This window comes from Besnoitia besnoiti, chromosome XI (assembly GCF_002563875.1).
Source record: "Besnoitia besnoiti strain Bb-Ger1 chromosome XI, whole genome shotgun sequence".
Taxonomy (NCBI): Eukaryota; Apicomplexa; class Conoidasida; order Eucoccidiorida; family Sarcocystidae; genus Besnoitia; species Besnoitia besnoiti.
Window position 1 is genome coordinate 2,194,871 of NC_042366.1, and position 22,630 is coordinate 2,217,500.

The following is a 22,630-nucleotide window of genomic DNA, read 5'->3' on the forward strand; positions in this document are numbered from 1 at the left end:
TGCTCTGCCAGCGCCCTTCGCGCCTCACAAATTTATTGTTTACCAGAATTCGGGGCACTGAGTGCTTCTTCAGGGGCTTTTGCAAAGGAGCGAGGTGATCCGGAGTGATCATTCCGCCGTTCACTCAAGCAAAGTCACTTTCAATCGCCAGCACGTTGAGAATGCAGAAGGCTGAAGTCCCCTCCCGCAGAGAGCAGCGTTTTTCGTGACACCACTCTGGGGTGACGGCCGTTATTGCCGGTACCATACCTCCTTTTCAACCTACGGGACCCGAAAAATCTCCCTTCTCAGACACACGGCAACGTTACTTTATCGGTACAGCTTGCTGCTGCCAGGACGGCAGTGGAACACTGCAGTACTCAGATCGCAATGAATAACGAGAATCTACTCTATGATGTGGATGTCTGAGGTTGTGTGTCAGTGTTAATTAAGTGGCCTAGCACCCTCATTCACTTACGGTGGAGCGTAGGGCGCCTCTCTTGATTGATTGTTCCTACAGCTGTGCGATCAAACGCGACCGACCAGTCACTCGGAAAGAGTTCGTCACCGACTAATCATGTTGACGCATCCGTCACCTGATACTCCCGAACTGGCTGGTCTTCTCTCGTCAGCCGCTTCAATCTCGCATGCGATTCAGTGTGGCGTGCGTGCTGTACGTCGCGAGTCGACACTGCAGCACGCGCTGGTGGACCCTTTCCAGTCTGTGAGACATGTCCGATCTCAGAAGCTCTAGATATACATCAAAGTGAAGGAGGCAGCTACTTCTGACGCGCTACACCTTCAAGTTGCGTGCCTTGCTCTCTCCACTCCCCTATACAGCGAACCGTTGCCACGACCGCGAAGACGCGTAGTCTGTGTCTCGTCGCGCGCAGCTGGTCAGTGCGGAAGGCAAAAGACGCACGAGAATGACTTCCAGGTAAAAGTATGGCGGCCTGGCTCGGGCGCAGATTCGAAGATCCTGGCAATCGCGGCGGAAGGACGAGATGTCCCTCCTCACATGTGTCTTGAGGCCTTCCTGGCCTGAGAAAGCTGACCCACACCACTCTGAGAGAGGCACTGATGCACATCTGTGGCACCTGAGTCATCCACGTAATTTTCAAAAGGCCGGCATTCCCTGCACAATTGAGCCTAGTGTCTCTCTCCAACACGGGCTCTACGAAAACGCCAGCCCAAAGATCGCCACTCTAAACTGCGATGACGTTTGCATGCGTTTGAGCCTTGCAGTTCGACAGCTAGAGCTGTTCCGGCAGTCTCATTCGACAGCACGGGGCGGTCGACTGGTTCAGTGTGCGTGGATGAGGTCCCTCACTTGACATCTTCAGGTCTTGTATGTTTTTTTACGCCGCCGCGCTTTTTACGCCGTTGTGCCCTTTTATCGTCAGCGTGCAGACTGCTTTCGGGCTCTGAAACCGGATCCGCGCACGCGCGCGCGGTGGCGGTGTCGCGCCCTAATCCTTCCTAACGATTCCGCGCTTTATCTCGATATGTCTGTTGGAACCGGGCGTCGCTGTTTCTTCAAGCGTTAGCTTTGCGGCTCAGTACAGGGTTCAGGCATCACCTCCACAGGCCGCTTCTCGCAGACCTACATCTGTCCGCTTCGACCGCTAGGGTTCGAGCCGAGCTGTTTTGAGACAGTTGAGCGGCTGCCCGGCGATGCTGTGGTATCGATTTTACGTCATCCACTGTAGCTTGTCCGCCTCGTCTCAGCGATGGAAGGATAGGGAGTATCACTGCGCCGGTACAAGGATGCAGCTGCAACTACTATGGGGCAAAAGAAAGCATTCCTGTCTGGCGTCGATACGCCCCTGGAAGGAGGCTCCCGTCCCTGTGTCGTCACCATTGGGAAGTTTGTCACCATTTGGCGACAAAGAGCCGAGCGCGGAGGAGGTACGGGACTACTTTGCGACTGAGCCCGGGAACTGTACTGAACCAGGGGGGAATAGCTGCGGCCTACGTCAAACACATGCGGAGGACTGGCTGAGCTCGACGAGTACTAGACGGCAAGCCGCGACGCCCAATGCGTGCAGAGACATATGGCGACTTCAGTTTTCCTGTTCGTGCGAGATCTTCAGCTCACTTACAGGGTGTATGCTGTTTCGATAGCGCTGTTCTGCTTACTGAGTGTATCCTTTTGCTCCATCCCCAAACACCATCAGCCTGCTGCTGTGTGCTTATTCCGTGCTCGGCTCTCGTTGTGTTGTGTCTCCCCACGTGTGTGTGTGTGTGTGTGTGTGTGTGTGTGTGTGTGTGTGTGTGTGTGTGTGTGTGTCTCCCAGCCCTTCGTCCCCTGTCGGCCTGCGTCCGCCCCTCTCCCGACGGCCACTTTCTCGCTTGCTGCACAGGCGGCACGAGCCTCTGCGTTCTAGATGCTGTAGGCGTCACAGACCCCGCTCGACGCCTTCCGTTTGCCGGCGATGGAGCATCTGTTGTTTCTGTTCTGCTACCCCATGACCACCCGCCACCAGCTCAGCCCCCGCTTTTTTCGCCGTCGGCGGCGTTGTCTCCTTCCTCCCGCGCGGAACTGCGCGCAAGCCCGCAGCATCCGTCAAACGAGCCTGTTCCCGGGCGGGGCTTTGTGTCTGCTGAGGCCGCGCGGCACGATGCGCCGACCAATGAAGTTTTTCGGATGCTAAGGCTCGCCTCCGACGACCCAGAAAACCGCAGGTAAGCTGCAGGCTTCGCTGTGATCAGGACTGAGACTGTTCGCCGGACGTTGTTCCACCTTCAGATCTCTCATCCGGGAGACAGACACGCACTCCTGAAGCATACTTCCGGCGGCTTCGTGGCAGAACTGCAGCCATCGCCCACAGTGAATATGACTTTCGTAGAGCCTACTGCTTATTTTTGGCGGGTGAGATCTCGCCTCAACGGAGATGGGGCCTGCGGCGCGTCCGACATTCGCGCACGTGGGGGGGAAGGGGCTGGCGTGTTTTCCACAGACGACTAGTCTCTGAGGGTTTCAAGATGCGCCCTCTGCTGTGCCGCTCCCACGCGGCTGGTTGATCGCCTCGCACGCGCTCACTTGTGCTGTGTGGTCCGTCCTGGTCTGTAGGTTCCGCTGCTTCACGTGGAGTCCGCCTCTTCTCCGGCGTTTTGACCTGCGGGCTGGCAGAGTCGTCTCGCTTGACCTGGGCGCGAGCCTCTTGTGCGCTGCAACGCGTGATGGGAGTGTCGCACTTTGGGGCGTCCCCTGCAGGCGCCGCCCCCTCCAGCAGCGCCTATCGCTGCTTTGCGACCTCTCTCGAGTATGGGAGGCAGCATTCAGCTCGGGGGGAGGCGGCACGAGAGCCGCTGAGCGACGTGGGAGCGCTGGGGGGCGAGCTGCCGGTACGCGCACTGAGGCCAGACGCGGAGACGAGGCGTCTCCGCCGCTGTGCCACTGGTGGGTGTCGTGCAATAGTGTTTCCGACGGCCATCAGGGCTGCAGAGAGGCGAAGGCCGCGTCAGAGCGTAGCGCGCGGAGGGCGACTCCGAATCGAGAGTCCAGATCCTTACCCGCAGGCGAGACCGACTCCAGGCCGGAAGCCGACCCGGTTCCAACACCCTTGCCCTCGCTCACGAGTGTCGCGGGCGAAACTGCTGCGGGAGTGCAGAGCGAAGGCTCGGCGCGTCGCCGCAGTCGCGGAGCGAGGTTTAAAGAAGGCGGAGTCGTCGGGCTGGCGGCTTGCAGCGGCGACGAGTGCATTCGCTCGCTGCGAGATCCTCTTGTTGCCTTCACCCCAAATGCTGCCAGCTTGCTTTTTCTGCGGCGGCCCAGTGAGGTCACGGCGCGAGCAACCGCATCCGGAAATGCGGAGAGAGTGGAGCCGACAGCTTCCCAAGGTCTTTCGCGGGCGTCGTGCGGGAGTCAGGATCCCGCATGCGGCGCGGGCCCTGCCGCGCCGTCTGGACGAAGAAGCGCCGAGGGGCTCGTCGTGTCGAGGCGCCTGGAAAGCGCATTTTCCGAAGAAGACGATGCGCAGCAGGATGTGGCGACAGCGCGCGTCTGTCTGTGCGCTGTCGCGGGCGCGCACGCCATTTCTATCTTCTGGGTCTCCAACACATCAAGCGTGCGGCGGCGCTCCAGCTATCAGGACACAGATGCGGACCGCGAGCCTGCAGCAGACAGCTCCGGCCGCGCGGGCAGCGGCCGGCGAGCAGGCCTGCAGATGGAGGTGCCCAGTAAAAGACGCCGCACCAGTCTGGATGAGCCAACTGCCCCGGCACTCGCTGCTGACAGAACGCTCCGTGCCGCTGAGACAGGCGATGTGTGCGTGCAGCCGGCGGTCGAGGCTGCAGTCAACAGCTGCGCCGAAGGCGCGGGGAGAGTCCACGGAGAAGGGGAGGCTCCCACGTCCTCCTCGAGAGGCGCGAGGCGAGGCAGGAAGCCTCCGAGGCCGTTCGGTCGAGGGGGCTCCGCCGAGGGAGCTGCGGTGCCGCGCGGCGGTAGAATGAGTCAGGCAAGTGACACCCTGGAGGAAGGCGAAGGTGCAGACAGGCAAGAAGCACCGGGCACGGCTTCGACACCGGGAGGCGGAGAGCTGAAGGCCGGAGACTGCACTGCGTCAACAGGGAAAGGCAGAAAGCTAGAGTTCTCGTCCCGAGCGAAGCGAACGTCCAGAGTTTCAGGTCAGGGTGATGAGGAAGAGGGACCTAGATCCGACGCAGATGCACCAGTCCTGCCACCGGCTCTAAGACCGAATGGCCGTCCGGTGCGGACGTGCCGCAGCCGAAACCCAGTCCGCATCATAGACGAAAGCACCGATGAGGAGATGGGGGGGACCTCTGCTGATGACGAAGGCGAAGCAAAAGGCAATCAGAAGAAGGAGACAGCGCGGGCTCGCCCCAGCGAGGGAATTCAGAAGGCGAAGGCGAAGGGCAGCTGCTCGAAAGGCCCGGGGAAGGGCGTAGAGGAGAAGTCGGGAAGAAAACGTAAGTGGAAGCCAGCAAGCAGCGACGAGGATGACGACCTGTACCAGGCCGACAGCAGCCAGGAGTCGAGCAGCGATGACGACGACCTCGTAGACGAAGATGAGTCTGACAGCGGCAGTGCAGAGGAAGAGGACTCTGAGGAAGAAACTGGAGGCGAGCGAAAGCGCAAGAAAAGCAGTGGTAGGGCGCAGCAGAAGAAGCGGACTGCTAACGCAGGCCCAAAGGGCCGTCAAAAAGCCAACGGGGGGACTGGAGAGACGCGCCTGGCGGCGACGCCCCACGCACGCAAACCGCGCCCGTCGCGAATGCTTGTCCTACCCTCTCAGCATGACGAGCTACATCGAGCACTGTCTGCTGGCTGCGGGGCAAGTTCGAAGAGTGGGACTGCGCCGGGAAGAGGAGAGGGAGACGCGATTTCAGCCCCGGGACTTTCTGTCACCTTACTTCAAGTTCTCCTTCTGCCTGGATCGTCCACGGAGGCAGAGGGGTTCTCCACTGGTTTCTGGCGGCCTTCCCGGCGCGAAAAGATCAGCGACATCGCCCTCACGCCTTTGGCTGTCGAGCAGGTGACACCGCAAACGCGCGAAAAGCCAGGCGAACGCTCCAGGGACCTGAGAGAGAGAAAAGAAGCTGCTGGAGAGGCAGACAAACGAGGCGAGCCTGAGCGCGCTGAGAGAGCTCTCCAGTTCCAAGTTCTAGTCACGACCTGCAATGGATCGCTCCTGGCCTTCCCGTGTCGGTACCTCGTGCGTTGGCGCGAATCTGCTGAGGACGGGTCGCGCGCAGGGCTGCCCCACCTAGAAGTTTTGCGTTGCGACGCTGCCACACCCCAGCTCTTGCTTCCAGGCGTCGGATTGCCCGCTACCGACCTCACGGTGCAGGCCTTCCTGCCATTCTTCGGTCTTCAACCGCCGCCTGGTGCCGAGGCGTCAGCGCCCGCGTCAGGGGCGCGCACTCCGGGGGCTCACGTGCTGGAGCCAAGCGGAGGTGCTGCTGAGGCCGAGCGACGGCCTGACCAAGACGCGGTCAGACAGAAGAAGTCACTTTCTGACACAAACTCGCAAGCGACTTCCTGGCTCTGGGCGGTGTGTGCCTGCGGAGAACTCCTTCGGGCAGTGGTTTTCGACGGCTGCTGTTGGACCTCGGCTCCGCTTGATGGAAGCCCAGCCGAAGCGGGCCCCTGGAGAGGCGCTGCCGAGTCTGCCCCCGCTGTTGCCTCCTTCGCGGCGCTCGTGCCTCTGGACCACGTACCTCCTGGTGCGGTAAGCTTCCCCTGTTCTTTGAGGCCTGTCGCCGAGCGTCGCGCTCGGCGGCGCCGCATGCGTTGGACTGTTTCTGGTGCCTCGCGTCACTCAGTTTGGTCATTTTCTGCGTGCTGAGGGACTCATTCTGCTCCTGGCGTAACGACATCCGGAAGCAGTGCGTTCTGCAGTTGTGGGTAAAGTTCCCTGTGAGTGGGCGTGGGCGCAGTTAGCTGCACTCTGCTATCATCACTCGCGTAACGCATATCGGAGTTTTCGTTCTGGTCGTCGCAGGCAACTTCGCTTTCCGTTCTACAATGCGCTTCCTCCTGGCTCCCGTGTGCGGGTTTTCGGTGCAGTGGGACGCTTTCGCGCCGTTCCTTCCGCCCCTCGCGGGGAGAGCTGAATCACTGCAACGCGCGAGAGAAGACGCTTGGCTTCCGCAAGCGGCTCTGCTCGCAGTCGACCCCTTCGGCGCTCTCGTCCCCTACGTTTTGAGCTCCAGCGCGGACCTGCGCTCCCTCCCTTCGGCACAGCCACAGCCGCCAAACAGCTCGTCACTCTGTGAAGAGAGGCGGTGGACGCTGCGTCGCCTCGGGCATTCCGCGGCTTGTGGCAGCGCCTGCGACGCTGCAGAGGAGGGCTCGCTGATGCGTCCGTTGGCGTGTGGGACCAGACTGGGAGGTTGCTGTCAAAATCTCGTCGCCTGGCACAACAGGCCTACCCACTCGAATGGAGTACGCTGCGGCGCTGAAAGAAGCTCCGCCGCCTCAAACGCGGACGTTCGGAGCATGGCTAGATCATCCGACCAGTGCTCAGCTGTCACGGCTGTGTATGTTGCGGCGGCCCGTGGAGCAGGCTTCCGCGTATTCGGTGCTGACGGCACAAGTGATAGCGAGGAGGCTCGGAGGCAGACAGGCGGTGTAGGTGGTTCAATGCAAGACAAGCAGCGCAGGCTCCACAAAATGAGTAGCCTGGCCTGCAGTGACGCAAATGGAAAATCCTGCGCTGAAGGGTCCCGGACCTCTTTGCCTGATGAACCCACGAGTCTGGGCGTCCTGTTGAGCGAACTGCGAGGCCGCTCCGCTCACCAACTCCAAGTGATGCAGCAGCTCGGCAAGTTGAGGCCTCGCAGCATGCAACAGAGACATAATCAGCAGCAGACCAGGGGCGGCAGGCCAACTCGCGGCGGCAGCACCCTTCTTGGTAGGTCTTGCAGTCGCTTACGCGGGAGACGGGTCGGACTTTCAAATCGAGTTTTTAGCAGACGAAGCCGTCTCTCAGGGCTCTGTTTATGGACGTCAAACGTGGTCCCGCACACCTCTGCAGCAGTGGCTGTAGTTCACGTGACCGGGAGGCGGGGGGGGGGGGAGGGGGGGAAGGGGGTTCGCCCGTCACCTGCGCTGGAGAACGCGAGAAGGAAGCGCCGATGTTGGCCCTTCTACGCAGTAGAGCTGAGCCATTCCGGTGGCGAGGCGCCAGAACCGGGTGCATGCACCTTCCTTTTGATTTCTGTCGCGGAAATTCGTTGCGCATGCGGAATGCGTGTATTCAGGGCTGGCGAGTTCGTCGTCAGGGACTCTTTTATTCTCTCTCACGCTGCATCAGCAAGTCTACGTGCACTTAGCTGTCGCACCTGTCGCCGCGTCTGTTGTCGAGCTCCTCCTGCTGGCTTGGCACCGGCGCTCTCGCCAAGTTCTAGCCGCAATGCGTGACCTCGTTTCTCAGGCCCGCCCTGAGCGCCCACGCGGTTCCCCGGCTTCAGGCGGTGAATATCCCCATGGGGGGGAGCAGGGTAGCGGCGCGGAGGCGGCGAGGGGGCCGCTGCAGACTGAGGAGGCGCAGAAGAGGGGCGGCGACCGTCAGGAAGAGTCAGGCTGTGACGGCCGTGACAAAGGTTGCTCCGTCGTGCCCCTGGCGCCAGCTCCCTCCAGTCCTCACGTAGTACCGACTCTGCGGCTGCCGCTGGCCTTAGCGCGAACAGCGCTTGAGGCCGCTGACGCCACGTCTCTGTGGGACATAGGTTTGTTCCTTTGGGGTGCCATCCGTCCGGCCTCCAGCGCTTCGCATTCGCCTTCGCGTGCCGCCCGCGCGGCAGGAACGCACGAGAACGGCCCTCGCCGGCGAAGCGCCCGCTCGAGCTCAGCGCTATCCTGGGATGAAGCTGAGCTAGAGGAGGGGGGGTTGTCTGGTGACTCCCTGGAAGACCACGGAAGTGGCTTCGTAGTAAGCGACGACGACAAATGTGCAGGGCGCTCGGATGCAAGTGCGAGCTGCCGGCCGGGTGCTGGCGCGCTGGCAGAATCCCGTCATGGGGGTTTGGAAGAGAACGATGAGCCACAGATAGGAGAAAGAGAACGAGCGAACGGACTCCACCCTCCTACGAAGCTGCCAGGGGAGCCCAAAGAATGTTGGAGTCGTAGCAAAATGCAGCTGCTGATCGCACAACGGGACTCACTGCTGCGTGTATGGGAAGACGGGCTGCGGTCGTTTGAAGTGCCTGTGAAACCAGAGGATGTCCCCTCCCTAGCGAATGACTTGATGGGCGTGTCTCTTCTGAGAGCTCTTTCTGAGGGCAACTGCTTTGGATCTCGTTTTTTCGCGCACGCTGACGTGGACAGAGGATCTTCCGGAGAGTGCAGTGGGCAGCGCAGACTTGTTTCAGAACAACGCGGGAATGCAGAGCGTAAACCAGCGCGTACAGACGACGGCGGAGACAGAGGTCTCAGCGGATCTGGCACTACGGCATACTCGCTGGCGGAACTGCAGGGAAGCCTGCGGGAATCTGCTGAGACCCCACAGGCTGATTTGAGGCGCCAGTTGCTTCTCGGTTTGCTGCTTTTTTCGTTGGACGCCGCCTCGGGCAGATTCGGCTTCCAGCAGCGGCTTAGCACGGAAATTGGACGTACTGGTTGCGAGGCGCTGGCGTCTGGGAGCTTGGAGGCCTCCCGAGTTTCTGGGCCTTTATGTTGTTTACTTCTTCATCTGCGGCAAGGAGTCGATTGGGCCCCCATCTGTGACTCGTCAGTCCTGGCATGCTTTTCGCAGGACCAAGGCAGTGTCAATAAGGGAACTTGCCAGAGACGGCCATGCGACAGGAGGAGTGCTGAAGTAGGGCCGCAGGGTCTTGGCTCATGGGAGACTGCTGGGAGTTCAGATTGGGTGCACGCTGATGCGAACGGCGCTGGCGAAACGCAGCAGCAGCACAAGAGGTACATCGCTCAAGGGAACTGTTTTGGCATGTTATGGCATTGGGAAAGAGTTAAAGCTATTGCCGCGACGGTGTTTCTCTCCTTGTCTTCTGGCCGTGGTGAAGCATCCAGCCAACCCGCAAGCCCCGGAGACACGTCCGCAGCTTCAGCCCCTTCGCACGCCGGTTCTCTGGCGCTGTCGTTTGAGGAGGAGGCGGGCATAGCGGCGGCCAAAAACATGATTTGTCTTCAGTCTCTGGTCGCCGTTCTTTCGTTGAGCCAGCAGCCAACGGTCACAAGCAGTCCAGTTTTACCTCGTGGAGCAGACTGGAGCCGACGGCGCCGCGAGCACGCCAAGCATGCGCCTTCTAGAAGATCCGAGTTAGCAGAGGTGGACTACTGCCATCGCGTAGCTACGGGGGCAGGGCCGGTCTCTGAAACAGGCGTCTGCATATCGGGTGGGAGTCCTCCAACGTGCAGTGGCAGCATCGGAGGAGTCGAGGGCCCGGACAAAACTCTGCATGGTCCTGTCGACCCGTGGATTGAACTCGAGGCACAGCTGAAGTCCATTTGGGGTCTTGGCAGCCTGCTGAAGGGCCCCACCGGCCCAGATGTTCACGGCGACGAGCCGCTTTCCAGCAAGGTGCTGGCAAGATCGTCCACTCGGCAGCCGCACCCGTTTGGTGTTGTGATATATCCCGGTCTTCCTTCAGTCCTCTCACTTCCGCACTTGGAGCAGAAGCTGTCTTCTAGTCCTTTCTTGCCTTCGGACGACACAAATGGGGTCGCTACGGTGCCGAGGGGAGCAAACGACGGCGTACGACGTTTCCACGGCGTCGGTGATGGTCTGGCGATAGCGTGTCTGTCCACCCACACCTCGGCGGAGGTGGCATACGGCAATTCTTTCGTTGAAGGACGCGGGTCCGTTGTTGGCATATATTCCTGCATTACATGCGGGTCGCGAGCCGAGGTCGCCCTGTCTGGGCGAGGAAATTCGATAAGTAGAAGGGCCGAGTCCGAATCGCCGATCGCTGGGGAGGCGAGGCTGCACGATGGGAGCCAGGTCGGATGGTGGTCCAGTGCGTGTCAGCTACTGACAACGCCGTTCAGAGGAATTTCCACATTTGGCGGTGAAGAACGGGGAAACCACCGAAGCATATGCCTTCAGCTAGGTTCTATCCTTGGTGGTGGCGGCGCAAGCCTCAGGTGCCCCCTGTGTCGGGGAGACCTGCGGCGGGCTGACTAATTCCACTGCGGCTACGACTGCTTCTGCAGCGCTTTAAAGGCAAGCAAGTCGATTGGCAAGCAATGTCCCAGGGTTTGCCTGAGCCAGGGCACCAACTGTGCCCTCCATTAGAGGTGAGACTGCTGTTGACTGCATGGTCTCCAAGTCGGGCAGCACGAAACGGAGATTTCTCGTATTCTGAGTTTCTCGCTTGCTGTGGAACTCACCTACGCCACAAGTCGTCTGGCTCTGGATGTGTTGCAGGGGTAGGAGTAATATATTTTTGAGAAGGGAGCTCACCGGCAAGCAAGAATCGAGCATGGCATTGTCGTGATAACTCTGTAACTCCGTAATTTGTACACCTGTGGCCAGCCGCGAGCGGGCAAGAAAACTAACTTCCCGGCATACTGCGTCCGATTTTTTCATATGCGTTAGTTTGATCTTCGTATATGTTTCTCTCTGGATAAGACCTTCTTAGATAGTGCACCGTAAGATCCACGCACTAGGCTCCAGCGGCAATTTCACGTTACCATATTTCGCCCGTAGGGGGCTCAGACGCGGCAGACCGTCATTTACTGCGGCGACTAGCCGAGTCCGAGCCAAGATATTCGTACTCGTCTATAGCGGATCTGAAGCGGTGAATGACGGGTGTGGCAACCGAATGTGCTAGATTTCGCTCCCCTATTCCATTGTGAATATTCCACTTCGGTGTGACTGAATTACGTGCGTGGACCATCTAGGTTGAGAACTCTAGACACAGCCTTTAAATGCTTACTGCCTGAAGAAACGTGATTCCTCTTTTAAATGCACTTGCATTCTCGTCGTTGGCATGTTCTCATAACTGTGCACTCAACATGATGGTCCTGAAAAGCACAAGGGAACTTGGAACAAAAGGCTTCAAGATCTAAACCAGTCTAACTCACCACAAAGCTGGATTAGTAGCTTGGTCGTTGGAAAGCTTTCGTAACTCAAGCCAAGTTCTGCTTTGCCTTTCATGGCCATCATGTTAGCAACATCAGGATTAGTGGTACCAAGCGTATATTTGGAAATTTTTATACACGCGATACAAAGCTCATATCGAAGACTATTTATCCGTCGCAGCCTAACGCCCCGTTGTATGGGGCATTGTCTTCTGGTACTTGAGATCAAACCTCGTACGATAACGCAGATTTGCCTCAAGGGAAAGGAATGTCTCGCTGGGAAGTTAGCATTTGTCTTATGTGACGTATTTTCTGAAGGTGAGCGTAAGCAGGAACCGATTTCCTCCCCTACGGGCAGCAGTGCGGTGTCTCGAAGCGCCAGTTCCTACACACCGACACAGGCCCTCTGCCAAGCCATGCTTCGGGTACATCTCTGGAGAAATAGGTCATGCTGACTGCATGACCACCAGCGAGAAGGCTACCGTACACCCACTACCAGAAAGCATGTACTTCCTCCTTTATAATCGAACCTTCCCAGCGCTGGCCGATCTACTTTTCGTCAATAGAAACGGGCTCGGCAGTGCAGTGGGACGCCAGTACGACCGCTTCCGCGAGTTTAGGGCTGCTCAGCCCGGCGTGGATACCAAGAATGCGACTAACTAGAATTTGCACGCCCACATCTCACAAGGAGTGGGGACACACCAATTCCAGACATGGCGACGGGGCTCTGGACGTCTACTTCTGCCCAGGTCAGAAAGAAAATAAATACTCTGTGAACCACACCGGTGGATCCGCGGGGGCTCAGGTCGGCGCCTGCCACTGTCGGCATCAGATAGCAAACTCTGCAACCAAACGAAGGTTCGTACGCCGGTCTTCGAATGCTAATGCTCATGCAACATCACGTGATTCGCCCTGGCGGACAACAGACAATGTTTCCATCTGCTGGCTAGGACCGTGGGCCTCCTAACGTTATGGCAGCCACACGCCCGATGAAACAAATCCCGGACAAACTCCTCCCCCCCGTTATACTATACACTGCCCAGAAATCGGTAGTTTATATAAACCTAGGAATCCGATTTAGTGCGTGTAACAAGGAGTCTAGCTTCGATCGGCATCAGATACAGAGAACCAAGTTCTTTTTGCTTGCAGTGTACCACCGTCCCACTGGACTACTTACGACAACTACAAGTGGGATTTGTACAGAGACGATAGCTACTTATAATGTGACATTAACGATCCATGGCCTAGGTATGATCTATGTTCTTCATGCCTGCTTTGTATGAAGGATAAGGCCCGGCGGCAGCCACGCACCCGCTGCTCCATCACAGCCGTTCTCCGGGCATGCTGTAATTTTCTGCTTCTCTTCGAACGCTTTCCTCTGAGCACAAGCCCTCTATTGGACTGCGTTGTGCGAACGTGATTATCGGCGGTGGATGACACGATTCGAGCGCACGTCTTTCGACATAGAGGGTGGGGAACTCTCGAACACCGGAAAAATCCGAAACACATTTGGCCAGAAACATAGCAGTTTTTGTGCCCCACAGGCAGACACGATGATTGTTAATGAACACAATTGTCACGATTTGTTCAAGGTCGCACACATGTGAAAGAAATACTGTCACATGGGCCCTTCACACGACTGTCGAATGCAGAGCACCACGTATCAACAAACAGACATGTACAGATGTGCCAAGACATCCAGGAAATGAACAGGATGGCCTTTGGACGATCAAGGCCTCATCAAAATTAATTGCCTTTTTGCTACAACGGTGAGCCATACACTGGCGCCTTGTGCGGCGTGTTCTACCTTCGAAGAACTGTACGGTATCCATCACAGCTCGCGCATGTTATCTTCTAATTGCTCAAGAAAAATACCTTACCTCCAGACTATATATATCCGCGTATCGCTGCCATAAATCCGGGGATGCTGTACGCATCGACAGACCGTCATGCATGCCTAATCCACACCCGGCGCTCCACCCTTGAGAAGTAGAGAGGAGTCAAAGTATTCTACAAGGCTCTCTCAGTGCCCGACAACGTCACCGCCATACGAGCTATTTAGGGCGTTTCAGTACTTCACGTTGAACAGGTCGTTAAGACTCTCCTTCTGGTGAATACGACGGATCGCGTCCGCCAGCAACACGCTGATGGAGAGCGATGTAATGCGAGTGCACTGCGCCACCTCGGGCCGGGCCTGCATGCAGCATAGCAAAGAAAACCACGCTTGGAAGTGCGCGTCGCCTCGCAGCAACAGAGATTCAACTATCCGGGCACATGCGCTCTGAATTATCCTACAGGATCTGAATCAAGTGCCCGACAACCGCTTCTTTTCTGCTCGTAAAGAAATCCGTATAATCTCAAACTATTACTCACTAGAGATAGAAGAAAACTGATTGGAAACTTTAGAAAAAATAGTAGTTTCATCCGCCGCGCATGTGGGGCCGCCTGCACCGACATGATTTAATGTATACAGCTAGACACAGTGGGCGCGAGAAACGCCAAATTAAGATCAAGGGAAATGGGCTCAAGTAGTTACCTTGATGCTATCCGTGACGACGACTTCCTCCAGAGGGCTGGCCTCAATTCTTTCGATCGCCGGTCCGCTGAAGAGGCCATGGGTGGCGAATGCGAAGACTCTCCGCGCTCCCTTCTTCCTCAGCTCGCGTGCAGCTTCGCACAGAGTTCCTGCGGTGTCAATCATATCGTCAACGATGATGACATCCGAGCCGGCGACAGAGCCAACGAGGTCCATCCGTTCGATTTCATTCGCCCGAATACGTTGCTTGATCAGCATGGCGATGCCGCAGTCCGTGTAGCCGCGCGCAATGAGCCCTTCCTGGAATTTGCGCGCTCTGTCACAGCAAACATGCAGGAAATCCAGACGCGCAGACGCGCATAACACGGCTACACATGCAGGCGGTCTCTACAGCTTAATCAAGCGATAGTGCAAACTTTCGCAGCTATGCTGGGATCCATTGGCCACCTGATTTAGATGTGGCTTCACCTTTCACCTACAAATGCAAAAAAAAAAACCGCCTCGGGTGCACCATTCTTTCAGATGTCTGTTACTCATTTGCGCTCCACATTCAAATGATTCACAGAGCTAGTCCCATCCCAGGCGCCCCCCAACGGGCCTTTTCCCTCCCGCGCAAGCACCGCTGCGCCGTGTGCTCTCGACACGCCTGAGACTCAACTACGCGAGGCCCGCGGATTACCTATACACGCCACCGGCGTCGGGAGACACAACAACAGGCTTCTGTAGATTCTTGTGATGGAAGTACTCCAGACCGATGATCTGCGCCTCGAGGTTGTCCACCGGGACGCGAGGGCCGAAGAAGCCCTGGATCTGGCCGCAGTGCAAATCGACTGCAACTACTCGGTCCACACCCATCGCCTCAATCATCCTCGCCACGTCAGCCTGCAACGCAAGGCAAAGTACCACCCGCAGCCACAAGAAGATCCAGTGTGCGTGTGAGAGGCGGCGACGGGGGAGGCGAGGCAACACAACGTGTCGTCATCGCTATTTCGCTCAGTCGCCTCTCCTCCGGTGCTACCAAGTCGACAGCTATGTGCATGGTCTAGCAGCCTGGAACGTGGACAGGACGCGATGCCCCCCTGGAGCGGCACCTGAGCGGCACGCTGTGCTCCACGTGCGCTGTTGCTGATGGATTTTCGGCGGCACGCCCGCCGCCTCTCCGGATCTTCCAACCACAAATACATTTATCGAAGCCTCCCGGGAACGGCGTCTCGCCACGTCGAGTGGGCTCGTGATACACACACGAATCCGGACGAGTTCGTCAGAGACGCTGTCGCCTTACTGCAGAGATCGGGACGCGGCTGGACAGCTTTCTGTCTTGTCTGGCGTATCCGTAGTAGGGGATAACCGCCGTGATCTTCTTTGCGCTGGCGCGTCGGCACGTGGAGATCATGAGGAGTAACTCCACGAGATTTTCGTTCACAGGCGTGCTCGTCGGCTGAATGATGTACACATCCTTGCCTCTGAGGGAGTCGGAGAACTGGATATTGACTTCTCCATCTGCGAAGCGCTTGACTGCGGCTTTCCCGAGCGTCGTCGACAAACGGTCTGCGACAGCACGAGCCAGAGGCTCGTTGCTATTGCCGCAGAACAGCAGCGCGTCTCCCAGCTTCCTCTCGAACGGGCGGTTTTCCTCCGAGCGCCACAGAGGGCTTTCGTGATGGCAGGCCTCCTCGACCTCTTGCGCGCTGCCTACGGCCTTCGCTTGCTCGCCAGCCGGCTGGGTCTGGCAAAGTGCGGGTTGCTGGCTGAGACCTCTTGAAACGGGCAAGCTCGCAAGTCGAGAGGGAGACGAGCCGAAGGAAAAAAGGAACGACGACCGTGCATTTGTCAAAGAGGGGCAACGGGCGTCGTCTTGGGGTTCCACGGATGAACCAGGGCGGCGGTCTCCATCGAAAACTGGCGCACCCAACAGCAGAACAGAGCCGAGGCCGCCTGCTGCTGCGAAAGAGTAGTATCTTTGGTCGTTGCCCGCGTTCTTTGCGCCCTGCGACCTGCCCTCAGTTTTCCGGTCATCCGAAAACCACTGCCGCGAGCTCCGGCGGGCCCCCCCAAGGGCAGCTGCAACATGGCGGAGAGAAGAGTAGCGCTGCCCAGCGGCGGCTGTCGACCAGGATCTACGCGAGACGCCCGACGCGGAACACTGGGAAGGTGCAAACTTTTTCCCTGGGGCGGCTGAAGCGCCAAGGGTGCTTCGGAATAGGGCGTCTGCCCTCGTCCGGATGCCGGTGAGCGCGAGGTCAGCCGCGGAAAAGCGAAGGCTTTGGGGGCTGCGCGCCATGATTCCCAGCCTAAAGAACAGCCGTAGAAGCCAGACGAGCGGAGTGAAAACGCGTCGACGGGTTCCGAACGTATGAGAGACGCCACACGTCACGCTGCGGGAGACTTGGAGCGGTGGGGTAATGACACGCAGCAGCAGCAGCAGCAGTCAGCTCGTGGCGAGGGCACGACTTCCGACGGAAATAGTCTCCACACAACTGACGAGCGCTAATCAGATGGCATTCGTGAAGACGACACATCTGCTTGACGAAGGAAACCCCAATGACGGTGGACCTGGTCTGCCCATGATGCCACACTGCCGCAATGAGACGGCAATTAGCAGGCGCATGCTCATCCGCGCGAAGTCCCCTCGCACACCCGCGACCCGCCGCAGCCCGAAAAATCGACGTGCTTGCTGGTGAACAGGCTCCCATCTCGATAAACGTCGCTTTCCGTCCCTCACGCATGCAAACATAGTCCTGTCGCCATTTTGCTCCCACACATCGCGAAACAGACCCGAAACAGCATGAAAAAATCCCGGATTGCCTTCGAAAGAGTTTGGAATGCCGCCCAACATTAACAACAAGACGGGAAAGATTTTCCGGCCACGGCGCACAGCACACTCCACGCCCTCGCATATTCAACGTTGCTCTGTCTTCTTTTTCATCCATCGACATTTCCTAAATGTTGCTAGCCATGTGCTTGGCACAGTTCGCTCTCCTGCGGCGGTATAAACTCCGCATAAAGCCTTTAACGGCGTTATGGGGTCCGTGCAGCCTTGAATCAGCGACGCGGCAAGGTGTGCGTTTCTCACTGGAGGATCCGTTTGAATACGGTGGGCGTCGTGTTTTTCAGCGCAGATTTCCGTGGTATTCTAAATGGATTCGGCAGTCCACCCGACAGCTGTGCACACCTCTCCCCGAGCAAGGATCCGAGGGCCTGCTACTGGGCGCGACCGAGTACAGGAGTGGGAAAGCAGGGACGCCAGTTCGCAGACGTATGAGGCAGCTTTCAATGTGACTACACACACGCGGACCTATGTCCCGTAAACTACCGCTCCCCTGCCTCGAACATGACTTTTGAGAAGTTGCCTAGCATGAGGAGCGCGACCCGCCCCCACTTGCAGTTAGCTGCGTCCCAGCTAGGCTGGTGAAGCTTTCAGTAGCTCCCCATGTGAATATTTCTCAGCAGGGTTTCGCATGTATTAGAACTCCATGTCTCCCGGCCCCTCCAGCGACGGATCTGACTGGGTCTGCTTAGCCTCCTGGGCTTCGTAGATTTCCTTCGATGCCTGAAGAAACTAGCGAAACGAGCGGGCGGACAGCTCAGCGGTGAGAGCCCCGAGGACGCCACGCTTCTCCTCAGGTGCACAGCGCTCGGGCGCAGGCCCTCTCAACCAAACAGCCAGCGTAGTCCGGTGCGTCGCGGGCCTGGTGTCATGTCCAGCCCTTTACAGTCCCGACTGCGTGCGTCGGAGTGCTTGACCGCAGACTCTGAGTCTCAAATCGCAGGTGACTATGTAGCGCAGTCGAGCTGAGCATATCTGTTGCGCATGCACTTGCCGCTTGCTTCGCATCACCTAAGGCGCGTTACTGTTCTTGTGGAGGCAGCTCTATGGATGCCATACGTGCGGACTGTACCACTGGCTCGTTGGCCGTGTGATTCATCACAAGTCTCTGGGCGGTTTGAGGCAATCAGGCGTAGCCTGCTCCAGCTTCGCTCGCATCACGCAGCCGCGACAGTTCCCGAGCTGGCAATGGGTGTAATACAGAACTGCACTCTCAACGCTGTGAAACAGGTTAACAGCTGCGCGTTGTTGCACGCGAACGGCTGAGGCCCGCGTAGTGTTATGTAATCCAAAAAATGTCCTGTCCACCCCCAAATCGGAAAACGCGCCTTGCAAGCTGATACACACGGACTGCTCTATCGGCGGAAGCATGAAGCGACAAGATGCCGAGGCCAACAGCAGAAATCACGAATCTGAAGCTCCGCCACTCGTCGACAGCTGTGCCAAAAGTTAGGTCACCAATTCCTCAGGCCTCGAGAAAGAAACCTTTGTCGCTGGCAGATAAAAGTCAGAAAATCAAGTCGATGTTATGATCCAGTTTCGTTGACACTGCAGGACAGCAAGCACGAGCAGAGGACACGCGTGGCATTTTGAATGACTTCAAATTCCCAAAACCACATCTCGGAAAATGTGGGAAAAGACAGAGACGGGCGTATATCTTCCACACGTCCAATGAAACCGATGTGCATGACCACAATCGCTTCTACCGTTCTCGACGTGGCCCAGCGTGTTTACAGCACAGCGCTGGCTACCCTGCTGGGCAGCCCCGCCGATCCGCTGAGCCGCGTCCTTGCAGCCTTGAGTGGCACAGTGTTCCGAGGCACCAAGCCAAGCGGCGCTTCGTTTCACGGTTGAAGGGCGGGCGGCTAACACTGTAGCCAAAGCTTTACACGTTTGGGACGAATTGGCGACGGTTCATTTCTTACCGTTGCCGCCGCCTTGGCTTCGCGACGGCGGTGCATCATCCAGAAGCAAGAAGTCCGCAACTGCACTACCGCCAGGCACTGACGGCCTCGGCGCACCGGCGGCGCTGCCACTGGCGCCGGCGTGAGGGTAGCCAGCCTGAGCAGGAGTGGCGGCCGGCTCGCCTGCGCGAGACGAGCAATCTGAGAAGCAACTATCGTCGCCTGCGTGCGGTCCTTCGCACTCAGTTCTGTACTGCGGTCTTCCGTGGGAGTCTCTGCCAGCTGCGCGGGATCCATCCAGAAAGCCGCCCAGCGACTCTGTTCCACCTGAGCGCCAGCTGAGTCGCGTAGCCTGCGAAAAAAGACGAAGACGGCACAGCTTCCTGTGGCGTTCATATGCAGCTCCCAGAGCAACAGCTCGCTGGCGCGAGACTCGAATCTTTCAGAAACAAACATAGCTCGGCCTGCCAGAGGTCACGCGCAAAGGATCCATAAACAGCACCCTTCATCTTGCCACGCCACTGTGCCCCTGGGGGCCACACGAGAGGAAGTGGACAGACTCGACTTCGAGCGTGCAGTGCAATCCAAGGTGGAAATCGCGCGTCACCGTGGAACTCAGCGGCTACTTTGTCGTTCTCTTCAAACGTCGTCCCAACAATGGCTCGCGCGCGGCACACGGTAGGCGCCGGCCGCAGACTCTGCTGCTATAGAGTCTCGTTCTGAGAATGGAAGAGGGGCAAAGTGCGCGGGGGCGAACTCCCCTCTAGCCAGGACTCTCGACCCTCGGCAATCACCGGAGATGTCGCCGGTGCGCCTTCAGCAAGTCCTTGAGTCTATGCACGAAAACGGCTGAGTTTCCTGCGTTCGGACCTTTACGTAGATGCGGTGATCACACAGCGGCAGAGGCTGGTCATCTCCCGTGACGTCTAGCCATACAAATGGCTGCTGAGGTGGTGACGAATCGGCGAGCGGCCACGGGTTCTCCTTCACCTTCACTCGGAACCTGAGGAGGTAGATGAGGCAGCAAAGCGATGGTCACCAGTTATTTCGTGGCAGTGGACCAACAACCGTCCACCGCGTTGAACGCATCAGCTCTGCCGTCGAAAACGCTTCTGCAGAAATGCACAAATCACCTACTCCGGCTCGAGGCTACACCGAACACCGATGTGCATCATCACAGTCTCACGGTCGTAAAAACACACCCTGCTTGAGAGCATGCCAGAGCAAAATTTTTCACAGGCGAGGAGCTGCTACCACTTCCCAATATTGATAAACGAGAAATGAAAGAAGCCCTGCTGCAGCCCGCAGCACGATTCTCCAGAGAGTAGCTCGCGCTCTTGGTCCCCGGCAAAGTCGGTGCAGCGCGCAGCTAGAAGTCGCGATGTGCCGTTCCCGGTTAGGTCCATCAATGACGCGTGTCTCTCCAGACACAACATGCCGCTGCAGAGAGGGAGTTGTCACTCCCTGAGCGCTCACCGGAAGTGATATGTGCCCGGCAGGGGGAAATACCTCCGCACGTCACCAAGGGTGATAAGAGAGCTCTTTTTCGGAACTCGAAAAGCATTTGGGCACTTGAGGTCATCTCCGTCAGATGTGACCACATAGTACACAAACGTACATCCGCCAGCTTTGGATGAGCTGCCTGCGGCGCCTCCTACGGAGCTCCCTCGCGGGAAGGGAGTGTGACTGGGGCCGTTCCCTCCGCAGTGCGCGGGAGACGCGTTAAGCCCCCTCTGATCTTCCTCCATTGTCAAGCGAAAATGTAATGGCGGCCGGTGTGAAGCACGAGCTGGATGAGGCTGCGCTATGAGGGTGAGCTACGTCGCCGCACGCACGTGAGTTGGCTCATTCATCCACCTTTCCTCGCAAAAGCCTCGGAGCCAAAGTCCCAATGGCCCTATTCACGGCCGCAGATACGCGACACACCGAAAGCTATGCAGAGGGTTTACGGTTCAAAAGCATCGGTGGTAAGACAGGAACACCCCCCCCCCCCCTGCCCGGGAGGAGCCACTCACCAGAAGTGTGGCGGAATAAAAGGCCGCTGGTGAACGAGGATGGCGCAGCCCGGCACAGACCCCAGCGACAATCAGAACGCTCTTTCACACGTACGGACCAGCAGCAATCCGAGAGATCGCGAAACGATCCTGCCGCGTGGTAATTCATTACTTCGAAGTAGACAACTCAGGGACGCAAGAGACGTAGCGTACGGGATTTTGTATACCTCTGGCTTCCAAAACGAATACGGATGCAGAAGTGCTTTACTCATTCACAGAGACAACCGGAACGAAAAACACCCCCAATGGCAAAAAAGTGATATTGGTCGGAAAGTCATCAGCATCTGCAAGGAAGGATACACGACACGGCCCGGGATAAGTCGCGGACAGCGTGCCAAACAAGGTTCGGCCCTGTTTCCTTTGTCTTCTGGTGCGAAATTGCACATGTCCGCGTCCGTGCCACAAACACGCTCGATACTAGGAAACATGAAAAAAAAAAGCATAAAACGACCGAGTACTCAAGACAAAATAAAGCGGATAAAATTAGACAGAAACGCAAGAAGTGATGGCGGCAGAGCGGGTGGAAGCATAGACACCCACGACAATTATTTGCATGCTAGCTGTGGAAGTCCGTTCGATATCGGTGGAAAACGCCTGCCCAATTTATAAATGCCACATGGCTTACAAGTGTAGTGTCGTAAGGCAATGAACCCGAATCCACCCGGTCGCTGGGTTCAAGAAACTCATTTTCTGCCTTCGCGCGGGGAAAGTGTAGCTACTGCCGAAAAGTTGGGCGGATAGTCCAAAGAAAAACATACGCGTACAGCGGAGAACTGCAGAAAGGAAGTCGGCGTGACAGCGTAAATGTATTATGCGGAAGCGATGGATGCAGGTTGACGCGGGAAGATGCCGGATATATATGCGGGCCCTAAGCGAGTTTCCTTTCTCTGCGACAACTGCACACTAAGAAGACACCAAGGATATCGCTTTTTGACCTAGCGTTGTTTTCCTCCTCCAGGGGACCCCATTCGTGGAGACGGGGCCGAATACCTAAGGCTTCGAATTTGAGCACGTAGGAAACAAGCGTGTTATTGCTAGACACCGTACCGTGTGTCAAAGAGTTTCCGCTCAGACTTCACCTATATCAGCCGGCGTTTTTCGCCAAGCGTTGATGAACCCCATTCGACCTGGCAGTAGCACCTGGTTCCACACGTCGGTGCCGACGGATACCGGCCTCAGGAAATATTTGCTGAGATTCCTTCCACACTACCGGCAGTGAGTTCCACAGGTCATTCATGGTGAAATCGAGCAAGCATAAGATGGCCTTGTCCTCGGCAGTTTCCCATTTAGGGGACTTTCGGGTCCGAGACACACATCCTACTGCATGCCACAGTTTACACGGATCCTGTATGAAAAGGTATTATACCTGTGCAACACTCATCCTTACTGCATGCCACAGTTTACACGGACCCTGTATGGGAAGGTATACCTGTGCACCTCTGAAAGCTCATATTGGCCTACGTAAGATGGAAAGCTGCTCGAGGGAGAGGTAACTACTGCGTATGTCTATGCTGGAAAAGGCACTCGACGGTGCCACGAGCCGGTTAGTAAACAAGGAACATCCAAATCCGTATCCAGTTTGTGTCTGGTTCCGGTAGTGTGGTAGTCAGCAATGGAAGTTGGCGTGGAGACTGAAAGAAAGTAGCTCCAAGCGAAGCAAACATGTTGTCACCCTGCGGTCTGGACTCACGCACGGTACCCGAGCACCCCGAAGAGCAGAACGGCGCTGGACGATCCCGGTTGCACGCTGAAACTGGGGTGAGAATCTTCTCACCACGTTTACTGATGCAGAAGATTTCTCACACAAGGTGTGCGGACTAC

At 57.5% G+C, this 22,630-nt stretch overlaps 3 protein-coding genes across 3 annotated transcripts; 1 reads left to right on the forward strand and 2 right to left on the reverse strand.

The window, feature by feature from the left end:
* Window positions 1-1,763: 1,763 nt before the first annotated feature.
* On the forward strand, window positions 1,764-10,589 carry BESB_021900 (uncharacterized protein; the record flags this gene model as incomplete). The annotated part of the gene is made up of 5 exons (XM_029360899.1): window positions 1,764-1,887; window positions 2,277-2,664; window positions 3,053-6,173; window positions 6,512-7,358; window positions 7,708-10,589. The coding sequence occupies 5 exons, from the start codon at window positions 1,764-1,766 to the stop codon at window positions 10,587-10,589; spliced, it is 7,362 nt and encodes a 2,453-aa protein (XP_029216258.1).
* Window positions 10,590-13,556: 2,967 nt separating this feature from the next.
* Window positions 13,557-16,305, reverse strand: BESB_021910 (phosphoribosylpyrophosphate synthetase; the record flags this gene model as incomplete). Its single annotated transcript, XM_029360900.1, has 4 exons — window positions 13,557-13,682; window positions 14,025-14,340; window positions 14,704-14,906; window positions 15,307-16,305. The coding sequence occupies 4 exons, from the start codon at window positions 16,303-16,305 to the stop codon at window positions 13,557-13,559; spliced, it is 1,644 nt and encodes a 547-aa protein (XP_029216259.1).
* Window positions 16,306-18,358: 2,053 nt separating this feature from the next.
* On the reverse strand, window positions 18,359-20,503 carry BESB_021920 (uncharacterized protein; the record flags this gene model as incomplete). The annotated part of the gene is made up of 4 exons (XM_029360901.1): window positions 18,359-18,399; window positions 18,777-19,107; window positions 19,626-19,758; window positions 20,232-20,503. 4 exons carry the CDS (start codon window positions 20,501-20,503, stop codon window positions 18,359-18,361), a joined length of 777 nt encoding a protein of 258 aa, XP_029216260.1.
* Window positions 20,504-22,630: the final 2,127 nt, after the last annotated feature.